Source organism: Protomyctophum parallelum (assembly GCF_964188405.1).
Source record: "Protomyctophum parallelum genome assembly, chromosome: 17".
In the NCBI taxonomy this organism is placed as follows: domain Eukaryota; kingdom Metazoa; phylum Chordata; class Actinopteri; order Myctophiformes; family Myctophidae; genus Protomyctophum; species Protomyctophum parallelum.
This window is the reverse complement of record NC_139719.1, coordinates 33,442,326-33,456,319: the sequence shown is the minus strand read 5'-3', so window position 1 is coordinate 33,456,319 and position 13,994 is coordinate 33,442,326. Positions and strand designations below refer to the sequence as shown.

General features: G+C 42.5%; 1 protein-coding gene across 1 annotated transcript; it reads right to left on the bottom strand.

Moving 5' to 3' along the window:
* Positions 1-1,027: 1,027 nt before the first annotated feature.
* sbk1 (SH3 domain binding kinase 1) lies at positions 1,028-13,771 on the bottom strand. The gene is made up of 4 exons (XM_083787075.1): positions 13,291-13,771; positions 3,856-4,100; positions 2,817-3,019; positions 1,028-1,950 (listed from the first exon to the last, which is right to left on the bottom strand). The coding sequence occupies exons 1-4, from the start codon at positions 13,329-13,331 to the stop codon at positions 1,126-1,128; spliced, it is 1,314 nt and encodes a 437-aa protein (XP_083643201.1). The 5' UTR covers positions 13,332-13,771; the 3' UTR covers positions 1,028-1,125.
* Between the last annotated feature and the right edge of the window lie 223 nt (positions 13,772-13,994).

Below are 13,994 nucleotides of genomic sequence, written 5' to 3'. Positions count from 1 at the left end.
TGACATCAAATGTCTGCCTCAGTCCAGACTGTAGTGGTAGCAATCAAATATCAAAGAAAACTGCTACATTAGGATTTCATTTTTCTTTTGAACTTTTATCCCTTGAAAGACATGATCTCTCTTTTCTATTCATTTTTATGCATTTGAGGCACCCATCTTTGCTGAGATATGCCACTTAAACGTACTTACAGTAAATATGTCAGTTTATCCTAAGATCACAGGACTCTTTACCACATAGTATTACCTGTCCATCTGTAGTTTGAGCCTCCCCAAGGAGTAGAAGTACTAGAATGACTAGAGAGAAAAGAGATCTAGTAGTGATTGAGATGTACTTTTTTGCTTCGAAAAGGTTATCATTGTTCCTAATTCTGTAATTATTAGTACTGCTACAGTGCTCGAACAAAAGCACAAAATGGCACCATACGTCGCTGGGAAAAAGAACATCAGTGGAATCAAACCATTAAAGGAGAATTCCATGCTAAAAGGCTTTCTTCCCTTTATTTGTAGTTGTTACGTCCCCAACAAAGAGGTCCAGGTGTTATTTTGTGCAAAAGCTCCTTATTGGCTATTTCCCCTACCATAAGCCTTAAATGAATTGCATTGAATTGAATGGGAATTGAATGGGGCTATGGGGTGTTGTGCTAATTCATTTATTTCCATCGCTCAAAATTATATGTTTTTTGTATATATCCTCTCTTCATAATGTAAATAATATCCCAAGCGGCACAGTTTACTACTTATTTCAATGGAAATAAGCAAATTAGCACAACACCCCATAGCCCCATTCAATTCCCATTCAATTCAATGCAACTCATTGAGCGCTTATGGTAGGGGAAATAGCCAATAAGGAGCTTTTGCACAAAAAAACACCTGGACCTCTTTGGTGGGGACGTAACGACTACAAAGAAAGGTAAGAAAGGTAAGAAAGCATTCTAGCATGGAATTTTAAAGTGTGTGCCAGTCACAAATAGTCCAGAATGGTGGACCATTGGGTCCACCATTCTGGACTATTTGTCTTTGTCTGCAGCTCCGGATTCGTCACTGGGCTCATCCATATCATATCAATGTTCAAAACACCTCACCACCTTACAAGACTCACAGACTCCATTGATCCTGCTGATATGCTCACACACAGATCTCAATGGCTGTGGCCATCACCATCTGGCTCTTATTCTTCTCTCGGCCTGGGGAGTGGTGCTGTCCACCAGAGTCCTCCCTCTGATGAGATAGTGGGTCGGAGAGGACGCTGCGCTTAAGTGGTGCCGGGCGCAGGCACGATGTTCCCGGAGGGGTGGATGGATCTGTGAGTCTATGAGTCGCGCGTGAAGAAGAGGAAGACGGACAGCTCCCCATACACACCCCTGAGCTTGACCTTTCTCCTCTCTTTGCCCGACATGATGCTCGCCGCCGGAGCTCACTGACCAGTTCGTATTTGACGAAGCAAAAGACATCTTTGACTCCGCAGCGTTTCTCTGGCTCAGCGGCCAACAGCCTCTGGAACATGCGCAGCGCATCGTCTGTGAAGCGACGCCATTGAGACGGGTATGTGCCCGCAGGGCACCCCGCCTTCTGCCAGCGCCGGAACTCCTCATAGAAGGCGTCAGCCGTCAGTGCCGCCTCCCAGGGGAAGTTGCCTGTCAGCATACAGAACACCAGCACACCGAACGCCCACACATCCAGACTAGTGGTCACTAGGAACCCCTCAGATCGGCTGGCGCGGCACACCTCCGGCGCTGTGTACGGGATGGTGCCACTGACGCGCTTCACGCGGCAGCCCACGCGGCGGGTCATGCCGAAGTCAGCCAACTTGACGCGGCGGCACTCACGGTCGAAGAGGAGGACGTTTTCGGGCTTGACGTCCCGGTGGACCAGGCTCTTGCTGTGCATGAAGTCCAGCGCCAGCCCCAGCTGCTGCATGCAACGCTTCACCATCTCCTCTGGCAGGCCCACCTAAAGGAAAGAAGAAAGAGAGTGAGCATGAAAGAGAGGTTTGATAAATCACAGGAAGAGAGGAGAAAAACAGGGGATGTGAAACTGGCGGAAAGTTGATGAGACAGCAAAGAATAAATGGAGGCGCACTGTAAGTATGTAGAAATAAATCCATTCAGCATTATGTATACTTTAGCTATTGAAAAATATCAGATCTACAAGCTCGTAGCGCGGCACTAGATCTGCTATTGATTTGAGAAATCATGAAAATGTTCACTGCGTTTTTAACTAAAATCTTTGCTTCTGGGGGAGTCACTGGAACAACATATTTTCAGATGGGGGTCCGTGGCCAATTACATATAATGTTTGGGGTCAAATGTTTGAGAACGACTGACATAGACGTTTTTCAGAAAACTGTTTAGAATACATTTGTAGAATCGTCCTCAGGTCTAAATGGTTAAAGGGACGAGAAGGGAGAATATTACACATTATAAATAAAGAGATAGACACGTATTGTACTGTATTGGTGCCGTTGCTTGCATAGATTGAGAATTGGGGTAAGTGAGGGTGCAGAGAGGAAGAGTGGGATGTGTACAGCAGAATGCCGAAACAAAAGGTTCTAAGATTAGACTGCTCTCATTTTTAACAAATCCGCAGGAGGACCTTGAAATCAAGGTCGAACCATCCGGAACGCACTGACGAGAGCTCCGCACCGCATGAAACTCTGGGCCTGAAACAAGGCTCCAGTCCCCTGGAGAGCTTGTTAAGCTGCAGCGCTCACAACATGGCGGTGGATTGGATGGAGCGGTTCTGGCTGAGGATGGACGGTTACTGGTGGAAGGAAGCAGGAGAATCAGGAGTGGGGGCATGCATGATGGTGGTACTACCTGGGGGGGAATGATGTCGAACAGATCCCCAGCAGGGGCATATTCTTGTCCAAACACGTAGCTGTCCTCGGTTTCAAAGAGCACATCCAGGATTTTGATGATGAATGGGCTGCAGCCGAGTGATCCAGTTAGGCTGTACTCCCGCAGGAAACTCTTTAGCTTTGTCTTGTTCTTAGTAACAAATTTGAGGGCCATCTTGGTGCCTGAAAAGTACCGCATACACAACAAAAAGCACAGACAGGCATGCATAACATTATATTTAATACTTATTTTGCAGTGTATCAATAAACACAATAAAAAAATAATTGAATGATAATGTTGCTGACATAACAGTAGTTCTACTCAAAATAACAACCTGTTGAATATCGAAACTGAGTTATCTGATGCAGAAAATGCTACAAGTTTATGTCAGCTGTTATGTTCATTCTTGTGCTCACTCACGTGTAAGTACACACACACACGCATGCACGCACGCACGCACGCACGCACGCACGCACGCACGCACGCACGCACACACACACACACACACACACACACACACACACACACACACACACACACGCACACAACCAGCTGTTCACTACCACAGCTGCTGATATACAAGCCTAGAGTGCTCACTCAGCAGTCAGCACGTTTAATCTTTAGTGCCCTCTACCTCTACTAAGACTTTACAATGCACTCTTTATAGCTCGCACTTCAACCTGAGCTAGGACTCTGGCAATTATAGTCTTACAAACATTACCAAAGTAAACCAAACAGCAGCCATTTTCATTTTACTGCACTGAAAAGGTTCTCTCTGCACTACAGTGCCTTGAGATGGGAATTATTTCAATATTGTGAGCTATTCTGATTTGTCTATTCGGATCTAAATGTACTGTATTGTATTTAATAAAATCAAAAACATATTTATTTATTTAGCCAACCATGTAAGAACAGAATAACGTACACTGTCAAAAGACATGAAAACATGGAATTAATACATTGTATGAGAACTTTCTCTCCTCGTCTGACCCGTTCCCATTTCACCCGTGCACCTCACCCTGTGTACGATGCGCCACCAGATCCACCTTGCCGTAGGTGCCTTTGCCCAGCTCGCGGATGTGCTCATAGTGTTTGGCTACGTCTGCTGCTGACAGGGTAGTGATGGCCAAGGCCTGCATGTCCTCCACAGGCACCCCTTCACAGTAGGCCGTCTTAGATCCAAGTCCACCACTGGCCACGTGACCTGGCCCTGACGGAGATAGGGACAGGCTCGCCTTGAGGCCCTTGACGCTATGGGGCACGCTGAGAAACGGGAGAGGCACAGTATTGTATTAGAATGCTACTTTACTCTATACTTTTAGTATACTGACTTTTATAGTGTAGAATAGATAAATGGCACAAATTTAAAAAAAAATATATATAAGGGAAAAAGAGAAAATAAATCCAGTTTTATTGGTCAGTTTTTATGATTTTTGTCCTGTTTTTGTGTTTTAGTTTTATGTTTGTTTTTTGCCTCCTGTTTTTGTCTGTATTGTACTTTGTCTGTTGCTCCGCTTCCCCTTTCCCCAAGAGGACCACAATGGAAACAAGCCTAACGGTTTCTTGTGACTTTATCCTTTTGAAAATATATTTTTCAATAAAGTATTCAATCTGCTGCAAAACAATAGTAAAAACGTTTTACAGAGTTAAATGAACACTGAGTAGTTTTGCATGCATCCGTGTTAGGTGATGGTCATGGGCTGTATGTCTTTTGAGTGTGCGCTTGTGCGTTTGTGCGTTTGTATATGTTTGTGCAACTTATGTTTACAGTTATTTCTGTAACTTACATGCCTATGTGACTGTGCAAATGAGAGTACATCCCACAGGGAGACTTTAGGCACAGACTACAAACCAGGAGCGGAGCGACTCTGAACTGCTGATAGTGCTTTATAGCGGCATTGTACGGTTGGGGGTCTTTGTCACTGCACTAGAGTCCTATGCTGGGCTGTTGTGGTGTCTGTCTCTGGCAGGTGAGAAAGTAGGGTACCATGGCAACACAGAATTGTGTAAAATTGTCACGTGTAGGTGAGGTAAGAACCCAAACGCAGGACAGCCAGGCACGTAGTGTTGGAAACCATTAAATGGTGTTTTAATTCAGAAGTGAACATGAAATAACTTGAAACAGACTGAAACAGGTGACAGGATACAATTGACTCAACAAACACTGACTGGGGAACAAGACTGATATACACATGAGGGTTGATTACAAAATGAGACACAGCTGGAGCAAACAAACATAGAACCATGAAAACTAGACCAGGGAACAAAACATAGCAATACAAGACCTAGACTGTACAATAAATGACAAAAGTCTGTGACTGTGACAAAAATTGGGGGACAAAAGCAACAAAAAAAAAGATTGGCTATATAAAAAAGGAAGATAAAAGAAAAAGAAAAGATTCTGCCTTTTAAAACAAAATATATTAGTGTGGATGTAGTCTTAAGTTAACCATTCTTTAACAGATGTTAATTTCCAGCATGCAATTGATGCAGAGACAGGATCAACAGGGACTTGGTTTGTGTTCTTGGTAAATGTATTGAACTTCCTGTCCCTAGACCTTGTTTTCACCAGAGCTCCCAGACACTGCTCCCTGTATGGCTATAGCTTCAGATATCAACACTTACTGGCAGAGCACTATTGGAAAATCAATAACCGCAGGAGGAAGTTTGACAAATGGAAAAAGCTGACAGAGTCGAGGTGTGTATCTGCTGGTAAAGCAAAATATGTCACAGATTATCTATGCGTGCTCGTTGCAAAATTGCCATACTGAAATGTACTTCTGTCCAATTGATACTGTGACAGCCTGAACAAAAGGCATTATTTAGTTCCGCCTGCTAAACACATTTGGCCTGTACAGTATTGTTGCTCTGATCATTTCAGTCAACTTGCTGAATTAAAGAAAAATCACAGCAAAATAGTTACTGCTGATTCAGTGATATAACCACTATTAAATAATAGGGCACACTGACCCCAATCTCGAGAAAAAGAAAATAAAAAGAAAAGAGAGGGAAATCGCAAGCTAAGGATTGGGTCAGTCACACCAGGTGATGTTGAATGATAGTTTCGTTAATTCACGAAAAGGGTTTGTTGCAATTTGTACTTGCCTGCACCAAAAAGGGACTTATTTTTAAGAAAGGTTGATCTAACGCACAGACAAAATGACCTCATCCACTGAGTCTGTGTCTGTCTCTACTGAACACATGCACATTATATTCACACCACACACAACACATACAAACATAATAACACAACAGATGACCAGCCCAGACAATTCTATCCTTTCTCTCCTTTCTTCAATCAGCCTTTGTTCTACTCTCCTCTTAACCAATAATAATTGAAACAGCAACTGCATGGCTGATTCATGAATACACAATCAGTCGTGTCTGCTCTTGTCATTTTCATTCCATAAATAGACACTGGTACACCGCTGTCTGTGTCAAAAGATTACAACGCCTTAAAATACAAATAAAAATACAAATGCCTTATATCAGCATGAGGTGCTGTATGAAGCCATTGTTCAGTCAGACACTAGAGTGTGTTACAAACTGGAATGCAATTTAAAGATTTGCACATTACTCAACTAGCTTGTGGTAAGAATATGATCAGCATAAATTACATGGGGGAAACTAAAATAGCATACAGCAGCTTTCTCCTTTGTTTTCTTGGCTCCTGCAATCTTAGCAGCAAGAATCATTAAAAAAAAGAGAACACAACAGTGCCCTGTGCTACTGTATGCGTCTTCCAGGATCATGCATTCTACAAGATTTTATCATAATAAGCCTATAGGATACGGTCGGTTACATAAGAGGTTATGAATATCTAGCCTGCCCATGCTGATACTGCCCATTTTATATAGCCCACGGCAAGTCAACATAAGTGCCTATCATTATTCAGAACCTCATTTGTGCTCCAAGTTTGGGGATTAAACATTTAAACTTGACAGATAGACCGGGACCAGATTTCCCAAGACCACCCACTCTGCTGCCTGCACCCACCTCCCCCCAATTCCTCCATCACTCAGAAATGGATGAAGCACCATTTGTTTACTGGCACTCGTCCAGCTTTGGCGGGCTGTACGTGCGTTCTGGCTCCACAGGCGTAATGCACAGCACTTTGGCACAGAGCTTAATCACATTACTCAGCTCCCAGAAAGACAAAGGCACCCCACCCCCGGAAGGAAAGAGAATACCCCCAGACGCTCATCGAAACTGATTATTCCTTAAAAAAAACAAAATAACATGACGAGTGCTCTTCTCTGCAGTTGAAGTGACGTAAAATGGGGGCTTCTAGGAGGTGGCACTTTGTAGGCGCGTGGATAAAGTTAGGACTTTGTGAAAGGCTTTGTGCAGGTTTGTGCGTGAGAAGAGAAGTTTGTGTGTGTGTGTGTGTGTGTGTGTGTGTGTGTGTGTGTGTGTGTGTGTGTGTGTGTGTGTGTGTGTGTGTGTGCGTGCGTGCGTGGCTGTGTGCGCGCGTGCGCGTTTGCGAGATTGTGTGCGTGCGTGTGTGTGTACACAGTGTATGTGTTTCTGTCAGGGTGTATCAGGCCGGCAGTGACATTCTATCAAAGGTCCTTTGTATTCCTATTTCTCCACAGGGAGCAGCTGGGACCCTCAGCATGCCTTGGTGGTTGTTTTCAACCAAAGCCAATCCCCTGAGCAAGCTAGAGTCACAAGGTAACATGGACACTCACCCCATATAAAAATTAGATTTTTTTTAACTTACTGTACTAGATTCCAAATTACCCTTTGGTATTTTAGATTTTTTTTTCAGAGATTGATTGATTGATTGATTGGCACAGATTCATACAAAAGGATTATTTCCGATTATAATCTTAATGCACCTTCTATTGTGCACTTGAGCACCAAGGTTGTTTTAGCCTTCCACATTTGTCACATTGTCTATCCATTGTTCTTGTTTCCTTACATGAGGACTATTAAATTTGAGTGCCTACTCAGCCCGGCTTAAAGGTTGTGCTGATAAGAGAGAGCCATCTGAACTTGCACATGTAATTGGAATTAAATCACCTTTGCATTACCATGAGAACCATTTCCCCAGTTAATTGAATGTAGATGGAGCCTTCAAGTGGATAATTCTCATCCATCACACTGTCATATGAACCTCTTATGGGGATTATGATGGTGTATTGCTTGAGATATCGACTGAGCTATTTGACCTCCCTAATGCAAAATGCATGAATAATGCAATCATGGTTGCTTCTGACATTCATCACTATACATAGACATCATGCAGATTGAATGCAAAATATTAACTAAATACTGTAGGAACAGAGTTTTCTTCTGTAAAGGTCTTGGGCTGTTTGTTTCAGACTTTGATATTGTAATGCACTTTCATACGTGGGCATAAGAATTATGCTGCATCTGTGATGGTATTCATGAAAAAACATGTACACATAATTTATATAATTTCAATATGTCCATTTGACAATTATCTGTTAATCCCTGAAAAGAACATCAGACACTGTACTGCAGGGGTAGGCAACCTCAGGCACAGGTGCCAACATTGGCACAGGGGAGGGTGGTCACTGGCACACTGGCATAAGTGTGTGAGAGACGTTTTTTTTTTAATATTAAGTATTCAAAAAAAGTTTAGTCTGTGAAATGAAGTCCCCTCACATACACCCTGCACATAATTCTACGTTCACTCAAACTCTGGGCTCTCTGCACACTGATTATCAAGGAAATTAAAACATGGCACTTCTTGTCAAAAAGGTTGCCGACCCCTGCTGTACTGTACTGTATGTGCTTCGATGGTTAGGCATGGGCATGGCACATCAGAACTAAAGTACGGTAGGGTATTTAAATCTATCTGAACACAAAACCATTTGAATCGATTACATCAATTTGATATGTTTCATTCATTTCAACATAGAATTGTTTATAATCGTGGTTTTCAAAGATAATCACGATTAATTGCAAATGAACCATTTTTTAGGCTTTCGCCTTTATTTTATATTTTTTATAGAGGGACAGACAGTAGGCTGACAGGAAATGGGGGAGAGAGATGGGGTAAAGGCCGTCGGGATCGGGAGTCGAGCCCGCGGCGCACTGCCAGGCTCGGTGAGCCATGGCGCAGGACTATTACTACTGTTATTAAAGTGGACATATGTTTGTTTTAAGCAAACTATGTCTATTTACTATTGTAAATCAATTGAATAACTCAAATAATGACACAACTCCACTTTCCAGAAATCCTCAAATGGTACACCATTAGCATAAAAACAAGCTGAGCAGAAGGACACAGTGATCTGCAAAATGTAACATTACTTAGTAATATGAATACTCACTACTCACACAGTTTAGTGCCCACCGTTATGCTTATAAAGGTTCATTGCATCCATTAAAAAACATTAACAGAAAATAATGGACCTCAAACAGGATTATTCTAAATAAATAAAAAATAAAGTGAGCAGAGGATATTGTAGCCTGGTATACCTGTTTTGCAAGTTGTAACTAGAAACAGTGCACAGGCCGGGTTGCCGATCTGCAGGGCCCGCAAGGACGCAAACTTTGTTCTTAGTTACTGGGAATGACTTTTGAGCAAATGAAACAGGTTTTTAATATTTCACAGTCAAACTTCTTTAGGTATTTACAAGTACGTAGCTTTGTTCGAAAATATTTCTCTTTGACAACTCCACCAAGTACTTGGGTAGACGAGTGTTTGAGTTGGGATCCGGTTGACAGGGGCATAATTTCTAGGCTATATGACTGCATTCAGAGGGTGGCTTCCCCGTCACTTGAACGTTTGAAAAGAGCATGGGAGGAGGAGTTGCGTATGGACTTACCAGATTTTACCTGGCAGATGGCAGTCTCGCTGGTACACTCATCCTCAATATGCATTAGACATGCTATAAGTGGTCGATAGAGTGTATGAGGACAATTAAAAAAAAAGTAGGGTGGCATTTCTTCATTGGCCTAGTGGGGAATGGGGATGTACACTGTACAGTATCTGCAAAGTTTCACAATTCATGATTCATGATTTGAGACATTTTGGGGGTCACAGCCAATCTTAACCAATCAGGATGGAATATGAAAGAAAACGACAGATCTGTCTTGATCACATCACTATAGAGATAATGTGTACCGATTTATTTAACGGTAATATAACATCGTCTCACAGACATGGAGAGCTGTGTCCTAAACTACGGGTACCACAAATGGCCAGAAAAGCGATTAATCACGATTAAACTAATTAATCGATGAATCATCCTTAAAATGTGGTGATCCTCTTCATCACTGAAGAGGTCAAGCCCTCCCTCTTCCTCATCCTCTTTTCTGTTCTCAGCTATTCATGAGAAATGTAAACAGGGGACTAATGAAAGAAATAATTAGATTGCAGCCTCTGCTTTGCATCTTTCCCGCCTCTCGATGCTGAACTAATGGACTGGCTATACTTTCATGGCTGTGGAGGACTCGTTCTCAGTGAAGATTGACGCCCAAGACAAGACCGGTGAAGACCGGTGTTCCAATTATGGCTCAAATACAACAGCTGACACATATTGTGATATATATTGTCTCTCTCGCTCGCGGAAACTGTCTGCATGCTTGTCTTTCTGTTTACGGTTGGGTTGCATCAGTCAATTATTGTATTATATAGAATAAAATAAAAAGCGTTGTTTTGCGTTGATTTATGTTAAGTATTTGTTAACAATAACTGTTCCAGCCTAGTATGAACATGCGGTTATGACTTATGAGTCAGCTTAGTAACAAGCAATTTTATATTTTACTTACTTAAAAATAACCTTCAAGTTCAAATACATCTTGGGATTTTACTGTGTGCCAGGCTCAGTGAAAAGCCAGTCAGAGTCTCCTCACACAAACAGTTTCCTTTGCCCTATGCAGCAGTCATCCACTCAGGGGTAAATAACTGAGTCATCCACCTTAAAGCCACTGAATAAGTGAATATCACATAAGAACAACAAGGAGGAGAAGAAGAGGAGAAGAAGAGAAGAAGAAGAAGAAGTAGAAGAAGAAGAAGAGGGGAATGAGGAGAGAGAGAGAGCTAGTGAACTCACAGCCACACACTTTGGCAAATCCTCATCCCTCCACTCCATCCCAGCTCTCCATCCTAGCAAGACCTCCTGCTAGGACTGTGCATGTTGTGTGACCACATGACACTCCCCAGCCCCCAGACACCCCACCCACCCTTGTTTTCTCGCTTTTCCTCTCCTTAGACTCCCAGCAACTCCTTCTCTTTGTTAAACACCCTGCAGAAATGCCACCTGCTGAAATGTCTTAACAGGCAGGCAGTAGCGGTCATCCATTGAGAGACATCTCTCTCTCTCTCTCTCTCTCTCTCTCTCTGTCACGCACGCACGCACGCACGCACGCACGCACGCACGCACGCACGCACGCACGCGCGCGCGCACACACACACACACACACACACACACACACACACACACACACACACACACACCACCCACCCACCCACCAGCCAGGCAGCTACGCCTGACCCCTGCCAGGACATACCAGCAGATGTGAAGCTATAACCCAAGATTAAACAACCACAGAGGATTCAAAGACAGTCAGAGAATAGGGTTTTGTTGTCGACACTGGACCATGTTTATCACAATGGCTATATTGCAAAACTGCAAAAGGGAAATAGAGACAAAACTGTATTATCTGTCATCATATACTGCATGGTTACCAGAGCCTTTGTCACAACTTCTAATTGTTAAAGAGGTGGTTACTGTAAACAATTAGTCTCAGGGACCGTGCCAAAGGTTGACAATGATAATAATTATTATTATGGTCAGAGTGATCGTGTTATTTTGTCGCAATGGAACATAAGTACGCTAAGGCTAAGCTATAGGAACATCATAACCCCCCACCCCCATCAGAAGGCTTCTAATTGGGAATATCCATGAGAGGACAAACAGAAACATAAACAGAAAAAGACATCTGGCAATAACCAAAACATCCCTCCTTAATTAAGTCACGCAGACAGCACAGGAGGCTGGCTTCCTCCCTAACTTCATGGGATGTTGAATAATGGCGAAGTACTATTAAGGGGCGAGGGGGGTGTCACTGTAACTGATACAAACTATGATACATGACCATGGTTACAGGATCCTCTACCCTATTCATACAGAATGCCCTGATGTTGATTGTTGAGAATGCTGTGCCGAGGACTGCAATCCAATCCACTCTGCTTCAATCCCATCCGTTACTCCGCTCCCCATTTCTCTGTCTCGTTCTTGCGCTAACTCTCCTTCTCTTAGTATCTCTCTCTCTCTCTCTCTCTCTCTTGTGAAGCATAGCTTCTCCTGCAAAACAACCACCAGCCCAATATGTCATCTCTTTTGTTTTCATTGTTGAATGAGCATTTTCGTGCATGCATGTCTGCATGATAATGTGTGTGCGTGACTGTTCACATAATGTTAACAGGATAGCAAGCCTTGTACAATATAAAATTGTTATTAATTATGTAGTGTGGCTATTTTCTGGCATCTGAGTGAAACAAGATGCCTTCTGTAATGTAGGACAAATATCAGCATAACTTTGTACAATGAGGTATAATATTTGGCATGTATAATAAAGGCAAGATAACTTTGATGAGGAATTTCACTTGAATTTTGGATACTCTGGAAAAACAAAACATGTAAATGCTGCTCTCACAGGCATCACTTCTAGTTATTTTGTAGCAATAAAATGTTTTCTAACCAAAAGGAAATCCATCTGTGTTGACTATCATCTTTCATTTATAGTCCATTACCAGGCAGCCACCGGTTTTTCTGACTGCTTTCATAGGGCTACCTCAATATATAGTGCTATGAGTGCCCTCACTGTTGATCTAATGGCCTACATACTGAGTTACAATTACATTTTAACACTGATATGGAGAATGTACCTGCAAGCAAGTCCAAATTATTTCCCAGTTTAACCTTCAACATAACAAAATTAATAATTTATTGGCAAATACAGTGAATAATAGTTACGGCTTAAAATACCATTTCACTTGATTGTGTTTTTTTTTTACTCATTTAAAAAAATAGTCTACCGGTATATTGACTAGCATTGACTTATTCATTGAATTAAATATTAGGCCTACAGGCTATACATTCACTTGTTACAAAATCTCTTTGCAAAAAATAGCTGATCTAGCTAACAGCTACATGAAGCTGCAAGCTTGTAGATCTGGCTAATGTCACAGAATGTTCACCCCAAGAAATGGGGGTTTTGGGGCACTATATGGCATCATTGGGTTTGTGTGGCTCAAACTTAAAAGTGTGATTGCCTCCGTCAACAGTCAAATAAAAGATGATACAGGTGGTGATGCTATTTTATGGAAATGATTTACAATTAGCAGAGAATGGCATTCGCTGCATTTCGTGTGTAGTGGGCTATAGCAGCTGACAATTGTGTAATATTATTTTCTACGGTCAACATGGAATATATATGACCTAGTTTTGGAGGAGAGGGTGTCACTCACCTGCTGGCGACCTGCTGTCTCTCTCCTCCATGGTCCTGCATTCGAGCGGCGCGCAGGTCACCTGCGCTCTGCTTGCGACCAATTGATCCACTGGTATACTGTCTGTATCTGCAGCAATGGACCGTTGTTGTTGTCTAAATATATGCTTTTTGTTTTACAGCATTTTACGCATACAGGGTAATGCGTGAATTATCGGTTTGTAGTTTTTTTTTTTTTCGAAATATGAGCGGCAGAAAACAAGATCACGTTTGCTTCAGTGTTTTCTTTCTGTCCGTGATGGCAAATCTTAAATGGCACATGTCCTTTTCATGTTTTGTGCTTCTCTTGCTTTATATCCGTGCGTAAAAGCGCGCTTCTGACTGATGCTCCCTAGTCGGTGGCTAAACGAAATGCCACTTGAATCATCAACAGCAACTCAACTCGTGCTGGATGGCGTGAACCCAAGGCATGCAATGAGGTCCCCCGATTATTCTCCACATGACCCAATTCAGCAGCGCGTAGTGAAAGGGATTTCCATTCCATTCATAACCACCATTGCACTCTCCCGCTTGCGTGGGCAAAACTATACTAGTTCTAGTCCTTTCAAATCCCTGGAGCATATCCTTGTGTCACCAAATTGTAATCTGTATGTTTTTGTCCCTTACTCCAGCGGGACTCTGGTCGTGTTTGACTCTTGCTTTTAACCGTACCTCCTCTCTTGGCGC